The 10779-nt window shown below is 41.0% G+C and overlaps 1 protein-coding gene across 1 annotated transcript; it reads right to left on the bottom strand.

The window, feature by feature from the left end:
• Positions 1 to 3182: 3182 nt before the first annotated feature.
• LOC125503616 (insulin-like growth factor 2 mRNA-binding protein 3-B) lies at positions 3183 to 5988 on the bottom strand. The gene is made up of 4 exons (XM_048664334.1): positions 5664 to 5988; positions 5541 to 5601; positions 4818 to 4868; positions 3183 to 3326 (listed from the first exon to the last, which is right to left on the bottom strand). Exons 1-4 carry the CDS (start codon positions 5866 to 5868, stop codon positions 3308 to 3310), a joined length of 336 nt encoding a protein of 111 aa, XP_048520291.1. The 5' UTR covers positions 5869 to 5988; the 3' UTR covers positions 3183 to 3307.
• Positions 5989 to 10779: the final 4791 nt, after the last annotated feature.

The following is a 10779-nucleotide window of genomic DNA, read 5'->3' on the forward strand; positions in this document are numbered from 1 at the left end:
ATGGACACATCATACCCTCGGGACGGCAACTTACATGGTGTTTGAATCAATCGAAACTGTTAATTGAACCTGATTTTCGCTACTCAGTCAAAGGATATTAATTCTTTTGCGTCAAAATCAACAGCCTTTTTCCGCAGGAAATTGACCAGAGAGTTGAAAATGACATTTTGCCAAAAAAAACCAGTGGCGTCCCACTTAAAACTGCCTGGAAGTTTCAAGCTTTTCGCGCGAAAAAAACCTGCACACACACACACACACCCTTTTCCTGTATACAAACAATGAATTGAAAAAGTTTTAAAAGATAATTTAGTGCGCATGAGCACGTTTATGTCGCGGCCGGAGAGCGGGCAGGCGCACAACGCGAATGCTTGAAAAACGAGTTAGGCTGCAGAATGAGATGGCAGATCGACGTTTGCTGACACATGAGAGAGATGAGAGATCACGTCTTCGGTGGATATTTACAGGAGGTTTCTGATAAAACAGGTATTAAATCAGGATTAAATCAAAGGATTTTTGCTATCTCGCCCGCAAACAGTGCGCCCCACAACAAATCATTGTTATTTCCAGAACAGTCAGTGGCGTATAATCTCAAAGCGTACTTGTGGCTGCGCTACTGATTAAGTTTGAAACAGCAATTAGATGACAGTCAATTTAAATCGCCCGGTATAGATAAAAGAACGCATCGGTATTCGTTAAAGTGGGCTTAAAATACACGGCCCCATCGTAATTGGATTGGACGGACGGATAAACAGAATGGATTTCCGTTTTCCCAAAGCATAGATGGCGCCATAAAGCACGATGCTTAGGCGTTAGAAGGTTGTCATTGTGCATTAATGGTCGATTCCTGCAGGAAATCGTTGTTGTTGTTGTTTTCCCTTATTTCGGAAGAAACAATCGGGCCAAATTGAGCTTGAAAGGCTCCATTTATGGGGGACTTACGTGGGTTCCGGTTCCTCCACCTCGAACACTTGATCGGCGTCGTCATCGCGGGGTTCCTGGAATTTCTCCATGTTTTCCGTATCCAAAACAAAAGAGAAACGACGAGGGGAGGCGTTACTTAAGTACTGTTTTCAACGCACAGGATGAGCACGCACGCACTAGAGTTTCTATAAGTGACTTAAGCCTAATCAGTCTTTTGAGTAGGTTAGGAAGCTAACCTACGCGTCAGTTCACTGGCAGCCCTAACAGTTGATAAATTTTTTTGTTTTTTTTTTGGGGAGGCAACTATGGGAAAGGGCAGAATTTCGGATTGAGGGGATAATACAAAACAGAACAACGCGTTGCAGTTAAAAGAAAAAACGATAAAATCCGACAGACCGAAGGGAATGTGTTATTGAAGGATAACGGCCAAAAGGGTCACTTTTTCAAGCGAAACCAAAAACTTTTTTTCGGGAAAATGATGTAACACAACATATCACTCTAAATACGAGCTAAATACGTACTGGCGGCCGATTCGCATCGTGCATGGGAGCGACAGTGACCGCGCATGGACACGCCTTCCCCTCTCCTGTTGCCCTCCAGGAGCTCCCCCTCCAATCGGATTATATAATTTCGGGATAAACTCCCGTCGTGTATTTTGAGCCCTTCAGTGTCTTCATTTTTCTAATTGCCAATTTAAGAATCGAACATACCTGTTTTGGTGGCTCGATTCGGCCCATAAATGAGCGAACACTCACACCACGCCTAAAAATCGGCTAATTTGCAAAAATCCCCGAAAAATGCCCGAAAGTGTCCACATTTAGTGCTTAGGAAATTTGAGTGCACACATCTGGGTTGATATGGGGAGAAAAAATCCGGTTTCACTCAGTCGACAGGCTGCAATTGAAAGTTTTCCTTTACATGCACATGAGGAGCATACGCGCATTTTAAGCACAGTTTTTCCACATTTTTCTCACTTTTAAACACAATTTAGAATCATTGCCTTAAATGACCGTCCTAAAAAAATCAACAAGACCTAAATCCGTAAATTCTGCAGGCCAACGTTTGCTCGTTTGACTTAGATCTGAAAACGTTTCCTAACAGTTCGCATATCCACCGTATAAAGTTCCTCTCAATAATTAAACAAGAAATGCAATTGAATTCGATTATTATGAAACTTGGCCAAAAAACCACGACACAAACCACCAGGTAGCCAAATTGATGAAGTATTAAATAAAACCTAAGGAAATCCATTGAAAAATCCACTTGCTTTTTGCTTTTTAATGTTTTGTAATTTTTCCATTACTATACCAAATGGCCCACAGTAGCGCTATCCTTTCCTCAACACTAATTCACCCAACAGGCAATATTGATGAAACACATCGACCTTATAGTGAAAAAGCGACTTTGAATTTGACACTATAGTATTTAAATTCGGCTTTAAATAATTCCAAGTTCAATAAGTCGCAAAAAAAGGTTGTTTTCGTCTAATTTCGCCCAAAATTGTTTAAAAAAATGTCGTAATGAGTACCAAAAGTCCCAAAGTACGTCACGGGGTTATCGACGCATAAATGAACCGGCACGCACCACGCACCAGTGTCTAAAATGTGCAAAAATCGTCGAAAAAGCGCCGAAATTCCGCATTTAAAGCGTGAAATATTCGACCACATAAGCGTGGTTCGCTATGGGGAGGAAAAATCCGGTTCCAATCAGGTGTGGCAGGTAAAAACTGAGCGGTTTTCCTTCACAAGCACACGGGGATAGTATGCGCTTTTTAAGCAAAATGGGCATTTTTACAATTTTTAGTTCATTTTTTCTCAAAATTTCAACACAATTGACTGGAATTTTTACTCTAATATTGAAATGTCCCAAACAGAAAATCAACAAGATCTAAATCTGGAAATCTGGCGGGCCAATGTTGATCGGTTGATCCAAAAGGAAAAACTGAAAGGCTTTGAACAATTTAAAATTACAATAAATGAGAGAATGTTGAATTAAAACAGTGGTTTTTAAAGCGTTTGCATCTAAATTCTATACCCGCGTCAACACTAACCCCCCGGGGTTGAACAATAGAAAAACCCTCCATCGATTTACCAGCGGAGCCCTAAAAATTATGGTCGCTTCAGGCATTTCGAGCAAGTCACTTTAGTTAAGCAGAAATGGCACTTCAAGGTAACGTTTGCGTTCACGAAAATTTTGACTGTTGGGATGTAGAATCGATAAAGGGTTGCTCGATTGTTCAAGAGCATGAAATCAGAGGCCAGTTTTGGCTCGAAACATTACTTTATTGAATTCTAGGCAATAATGTTATTTATTTATACGTACAAAAGTGAACGGCACTATAAAATGCGAAGCTTTTGCTGTGCGTTGATCATGAAGCGCCATTTCTCTAGCGAAATGCGGCACGCCTAGAAAATATCAGCATTAAAAGGGTTTAGGAAAGCGATGGAACATGTTTCTGATTTTTTACAAACTTCTTTTTGGGTATTTCGCCTCAAAAATTTTTGTCTTTAAAAAAGACAGAATTTTCTCACGTCTTTTATTACAGATTGATAAATAGTGCTCCTATTTCGCAATAAGAACGTATTATTCATCAAAAAGTAATCAAGAACTATCACCTAGAGATGATTTTAAAGACAAAAATTTTTGAGGCGAAATACCCAAAAAGAAGTTTGTAAAAAATGAATCCGCCTCAACAATATAGAACTTATCTACAACTTAGGTATGTTTCTGATGTTGTGTTTCATGTGTCATCTGCAAACGTAGTGATTTGCTACATGATTTGTTGAAAATTAAAAAAATAGGTCTGAAAGAATTGTTTTAGCAGAAAAATGTCTTTAAACCGGTCTTAGAAGTTTAAAAATCGGGTAGAAGGTAGGGCAGATCTATCTGGTCAATAGCCCGAGAATTAATCTATTGAAAATCCGATAAAGAAGCCGATTTTTCCGCACTATAAAAATGCCATTGCAAAGAACGCCAAATTCTCTTTAAACTCGCTCGTAGACTTTTGAAGTCGCTGATAAGTCGTTGCCAAAATATGGCAGATTTGGCCGAAAATCTCAAAAATTCTAACTATAAACTAGCTTGTGGACTCTTGAAAGCGCTTAACGAATAAGGCAGGTTTGGCCAGAGAGCTGAAAAGTTCCATCGAACTTCTATTGGAAATCCTATAGAAGAGCTATTTCCGCACTTGAAAAAAAAATCTTTATTCTCGCTGAGGGCTTTTGAAGTCGCTTCAAAAACCTCTACTGGCTCGTGAATTTTTCAAGCTTTGGGCAAAAAAACTGAACATTTGCGCAGTTGCAAATGCCATTGCTTTGTAGTAGAAATATTCCAAAAACCCTTAGACAAATTGTGCATGTGCGACCACCTCGAAAGAAAAAAACTGCTAGACAGCCCCCCTAAAAACCCGCAATATTTCGTTAACATTGGCCAGCATAAACAAACAAAATTCCCCATTTCCCATTCGTCTGCACAGCCTCCCATATGCATATCAGTCTGAATCGTTTTTTTCCCGTTTTTCGCGGTTTTGCCCGAAATCCAATAACAAATGCGGCCAATAAAAATGCAATTTGCCCGATGGGGTTAATGATTTTACGCTGTCTGACGCTGGCGGCGCCCCCCCATACCTCGTGGACTCGAAACAAGCAAAAAACACCCTGTCTGCGGCCGGTTTGGTGGAAAAAGGGAAACGCGATTTTCGAGGACCATTCTGGAACAATCAGCGCGTGTCCAGTCAGTCATTTTTACCTCTTTGCCCTGCAGATGGGAGGCGATTTTTTCGCTTTTTGGAGGGGTTGTTGACTTGATTGAGCATCGAGCTGATGGTTCAAAGTGAGTGTGTTTAGAGCCGAAGTTGAGCGAGAAATCGGGAGTTAACTTGAAAGGGGACAACTTACATCCATCCGTTTCCTACTTGCATCGGCGGCATGCTCGACTCCGGGAAACTCCTGCAACGGAAACTTTATAGTAATTTTCGACGAAAAGGTTCTTATGCGATTTAAAACTGAAAATGTTCGACATTGTTAAACAGTTGTCGACTGTTAATAAATGCAAGCAGTGGCGCCTACGCTGAAAGCGCTGCCAATGCTGCAGAGCACCTTTAGAAGTAAATACTCTTCACTTGCGTGGTTCGCCCTTTGCTTGCAGTTTCTGAACATTTGTTACCACTCGAATGGCCAGTATTTGGTATTATATGAGCGAAGGGCCATGCAGGTAGGTGAAGTCACTGTATAAAGGAGCTCTGTGGGGCTGCAGCGCCTATGCGCCTTAAGTAAGTTTAACAAAAGCCTGCAGGCTAAATTATGCGACTTTTCAGTGAAGAATAGGGATAATTTTCGGGGCAATAACTTAACGAAGCGAAGGACCAAAAAGTGCTGATTCCCTCCGACTACGTAGCCGATTTCTATTGATAAATAAGCGAGCCGGGTCCCTCCACTAGCGGACAACAGGATATGCACCTTTTCCGAATTAATTGTTTACAATGGTAAATGGCAGCCGGTGGTCAATGCCACATGTTACGGTCCTTAACAATTTCTTGGAAGAGCCCGGGCAGAGTGGGGAGCTCCGAACTCGCCTAACATATTTCTAACGTTAGCCCAGTGGCGTCGGCTGCCGCTTACCTCCTCTTTCCTGACGCCACCGACGGTTCCACAATGAGCAGCGAACCATGGAAGTTGAAGCCTGAAACCAACATTAAGGTTAGGTAAGCTAGGTAAGGCCCAGGAGCGAGACGATAGACTTACCATTGAGCTTATCAATGGCCTTGTCCGCTGAGGATTGATCGGGACAGTCCACGAAAGCGTAGCCGCCGCGCTTGATCAGAATGCTCGTGCAGGACAGGTTCTGATCGGCGAAAAGTTGCCGCAGGGAGCCCTCATTGGCCTCCATGGGCAAGTTTCCCACGTAGAGCTTGCTCATGGTGATCGGGGGAATTTTCGTCACCGACATAACACGGTTTTTCAACTCAAAGTTCACTAAAAGTCCGTTTTTTGCAAACTGATTACTGCGTCTGCGCCCGTTGACGTTGACAACGGATTACGGACATGATCATTAGCCGATAGTGTCACGTGCCAGGTGAGTGACTACCTGCACTGTTGCGAAACGATCACCCGCATGCTGTAGCTTTGCAGGCTTCTTCCATCTCTTCCTGGTCTGTACGGGTAAAGCGAGACGCGGCATAAGCGTGATTAAGATCAGTAAATGCCAACCAAAATCGGTCAATTTTCAGTAGGTTGGCAGCAATACCTGCCACATCAGTGACATGTAGGTTATTTTTCAAAGGAACAATTTCAATAGTTTTTCTGGCGATAGTGTTTAATTGGGTTGTTTATACGATTAGATTCATAGGCAACGATTGGAGGTCAATAAAGGCCTCGGCCCTGGACTATTGAGTGAAAATGGCGACTATTTTGGCAATTGCACAGGTAAGCAGCATGTAGAATATTTTTCCAGTGGAGAACCCGATAAAGCGCTTGAAATTGTTCATCAATTTAGAGGCAATTTTGATTGGTTGGAAATTGGCCGCACGCGCATTTGCGTTTTTGTTCCAAGCATCAGCGGAAAATTCAAATAATCGTGGTCCAATTTGGGCAACAGCGTGACGTTTAATCTACGTGAGTTTTGCAGTCTGCAAACCGAAACTCAACCCAAAAAAAGATTATTAAGCATTTTTTTATCTTTTTGCGTGAAATCAGTCGGGAAACTGAACAGCAAAATTCCTGAAAACACTCACCCACTGAAGCTTCTAACGGCTAAAACCTACAAGATGAAAATGAGTTTCTGCTAAAGCATTTGCGAACGCAGTTGGGAAATAAAATCCACGATTTTCGCCCAGGTATAGCGAATTCAGCGTGCCATCAACATTAGAATATTGACCTGAAGAAGTCAAGTAGGTAAAAATTCCAAGTTAGTAGGTTCTTGAGGTGAACGATTAATCGATGAATCCGACCCTGTGTTCCAAACAGCATTTCGGTACCCGCTGAAGTTTCGGGATGGTTTTAGCCCTCAACAAAGCGCCAATCATACATGGCAGCTACAAAAGACGGTTATAAAACGGCGCTTACCAACCCGATTGTCATATTTCTAACGTACATTAAGCCGCTCCGAACATCGCCACCACAATGCGGATCTGATTGAAAAAAATAAGTTTGATTTGCTCCCATATTAGGGATGCAAACCAAACGATAACGCAAAAAAACTCGTTCCTATTGTATGCCCCAAAATGCGACGATTTAAAACTTGTTTGGATTTTTTGGCAATTTCCCATTGTCCTTAACAGTCAGTTCCTGTTCCGCATTTTTCACCCTCAGATCCCAGTAAGTGCCTGTTGGACAATCGGGTCAAGGCAGTGGCGCAGATGTGTCTTGACCGCTCAAATCCCCTTGAAAAATCAAATTTATCAAATCAAAAGTAGCAAACCTTGCGAAACGAAACAAAGCATCACTGAAAAGACCATTGGAAAGCAATAATAAGTAGCTTGTGGGCAGGTTAATATCTACCTGATATCTTTGAATCAGCATATGAATTGGTCTTGCTAAGGGTCGTCTTCAGGGGCCATCCCTCTTCCTATTGATGCGAGATACAAAAGGGCATTTTTGGCATATTTATAACAGGCTCAAACGTATAACGCACGTGCAAAAACAACCGAATTGGAAACATGAGTGGGTTAATTTCACTCCTGTTTGATCTAATCGGGCCGAAGGACCACAGGATGGAAACTAGTTTGTTGGTAGATTGTAAGAATCCCGCATGTTCTTCCGTTGGGAACTAACAGCGAAGCGGGTAAATTGCTTCAATTTTAAGGGAAACTTCCCAAAAATCCGCTGAAAATTCAGGGACTGCAAGAATGTGATCTTTCCAAATCTTCAAATCAAATCAACTCTTCTTTCGTTAATTAATTGAGTTTTCCAGTCATCTTGAGTCTGTCTTCAAAAGACGCGTCTTTTAAAAAGTCCCAGACGGCGTCCTTCTATCAAATAGTCTCAAAGAAGGAGGATGGAAAGAAAGCCGTGGAAGTTTGGAGAATTGAATTGAATTCGAAATTTGAAGAAGAAATGGATTTTTCAAGCGCTCTGAAAAGTTGAGACATTTTTTAATTAGTTCAGTGTTCAAAAAATTGACGAACAAGTGCGGCTTTAATCAATCAAAAAGGCCAGATCAATGGGAAAAATTATCTCAAATGTTTCAAAGAAGGAAGGTCGAAAACCTTAGAATTTTCATAAATAGCGTGCTTACTTCTCCATCGAGTTTCATTCTGGGAAAAACGGAAAAGAAGATGTTGATTGGATCCATCTGGAACCTGCTTTTTTTTCATTTTTGTCCAAAAACGAGCGGATTCTTCCACTCATATCGAGTCTTCAAAAAATTAAAGAACCAGTGCTTTTCCTTCAATCAAAGCTAGTTTTAAAAACAGAAAATAGTTACTAGATGTCTCAAAAAAATTAAGAAAACCTAGGAATTTTCATACAAACCGGGTTTAGTTTTCGTCGATATTCAGGCTAAGAAAAATTGAAATGCCTTATAAATGATTTGAAAAGTTCAGACATTTTTGTATACATTTTTAACCAAAAATATGCTGAGTTTTCTACTCCTCACGAGTGTACAAATCTGTAGCCTTTTCAATGGAAAAAAGTCGCTCAAATGTTTTAATGAAGAAACAAACCCGTACAACCAATGAAGCTTGCTCAGCTTTCATCGATTTTGATTCAAAAAAATTGATTTGTCAAGTGCTTTAAAGAACTCAATTATTTTTTCTTAATTTTTATCCAAAAACGTGCTGAGTTGTCCAGTCATTTTCATCTTCAAAAAGTGAAGAACAAGCGCGGCTTTCTTCAATCAAATGCCCCTTTTAAAAGCTGAAAATTGTGACCAGTTCAATGGGAAAATTTTTTCAAAATGTCTCTTCAAAAGCGTAGTTTGATCTAAAACGTGCTAAGTTTCCCATCTGAAAAAAAAAATGGAAGAATCAGCAGAAATGCATTTTCGATGTGATTTTTACGGAATTCAGGCATTTAAAATGTATTTCTTACCAAGAATGTTCCGATTTTTTCACTCATTTTGCATCTTTGAAAATCGTAAAGGCAAGCAAATACACTTTTTAAGAGCTGAAAATTGTGGCGAGTTTAAAGGTAAAAGTGGTTCAAAATGCCACACCACAGGAAATTGATCATTGATTCCAGCGATTTTGGAAAAAATGTGAATTTTTGCCTCAGACATGCCGAGTTTTCGATCTAATTCCAATCTTCAAATAACACTTTGCCTTCTATCAAGGGACTTTTAATGGATGAAAATCGCTCAAAAAAGCTCCTCAAAGTTTTCGTTGTTTGTCGACGAGTAAACTATTCAATCTGAAAGATTGAAAATTTTCTATCTTCTATCTCTGGCTCAGAAGCGTTAAATTTGCATATTTGCGTCCTTGTGAGGCGGAAGAAGGCGAATCGATCGAGCTGAGAAAAATCGCATGGGGAATATTGAAAGTTTTGAAGAAAATTAAGGGGTGTAATAAAACGTGCTCGGTTTCCTTTCGATTTTTAATATGCAAAAAATGTCGGAACTTGAAGAAATTGATCTTTGTGAAAAAACCAAATCCAAAAATTCCATCAATCAATCGTCAAAAAATCGCAAAACAATTCGCTAGTGTTCTTCGTTCAGCGGCCCTTTTCAGACGCAAACCACTTGGTTCTTTCAGCTGTAAAAACGCAAAATCGAGAAAAAACCCCAAAGTATGGGAGTTTCAAACGCACGCTTACCACATTAAGCATCCGGTTTGAACCGAAGAAAAAAATCAGTATCGATCCCCTTTGAACCGAACAGGTTTTCGATCCCCATGTATATTATCTGTATTGTACCAACATGATAAATTGAATTTTAAATGCCGACCGTCACCTTTCTACTTTGGCCGTTCATATACATCTCATATTACTTTATGGCCGGCACAATGCGGCTTTAAATAATTTATATTAAAAATCCCCTTAGTCTAATTGACAATAGTGTGCTCCTTTGGAGGAGCCGAAGGCAGCCATTCAAGCCATTCAGCGGCGCATTTGAGCTGATCAAATGTTTCTCCTACTAGTAGGTTGAGGATGACGGGATATACCGGAGAAACGGCCGAAACGTCGCGGGCACAGGCAATAGGGAAGAGTGAATAAAACCCGAAAACTTCCAGCTGTGCCCTATTTAGAGCAGTTTCTAGTCGGGCTCTAGTAGCGCATGGAATCGGCCTCAGGTAGGCCCGTTTTTCTAGGGGTTTTTTCTACCCCTCTTGCATGTGATTCATAGGTCGTGGGATAGTGTCTCAAGCGGCAACTTGATAACTAGTTTTCGATTAGTTGATTAACTCGTGCTACTTCTTCTACTGGTCATCGGCTTCCAAAGGGAAATAGGGACTATTGAGAACGTTCACTCGTACAGGGATGCAAAGTGTTTGTTGATAGTTCGAAAACCCCAATAAATTTCCATTGTCGGGTCACCATTTTCCAACACGAAGAAGTGGTATGAGTGAGTTGTACCTGCAAGTGCATCGAGCTCGTCGATTCATTGGCCTCCCAGATCGTCCAATGGTCTTTATTCGCGATTAAAATGCACTTTGTGTATTGCGCGCAATTGCAGAGCTCTTTATATTCGCAAAACCGGCCCAGCACTTGCCCTGCATTCAGTACATAGCGGTAGTGCACTTTCCGATGGGCCTCAGTTGGCCGAATTGTGCAATAATGCACCCCTTATGTATTTACATAGGATGCAAGGGTTGCATTATTGCGATGCATGAGGGGATCCGGATGGAGTCCAATGATAATGGACGGAACTGCAACTTCTTCGGGTGCCTTCCCAGAGCGGCCAATCAAGTTGGATGAAGGTTTTTCC

This window comes from Dendroctonus ponderosae, unplaced genomic scaffold, assembly GCF_020466585.1.
Source record: "Dendroctonus ponderosae isolate FM_Combo_2020 unplaced genomic scaffold, Dpon_F_20191213v2 Dpon_F_20191213_203, whole genome shotgun sequence".
In the NCBI taxonomy this organism is placed as follows: domain Eukaryota; kingdom Metazoa; phylum Arthropoda; class Insecta; order Coleoptera; family Curculionidae; genus Dendroctonus; species Dendroctonus ponderosae.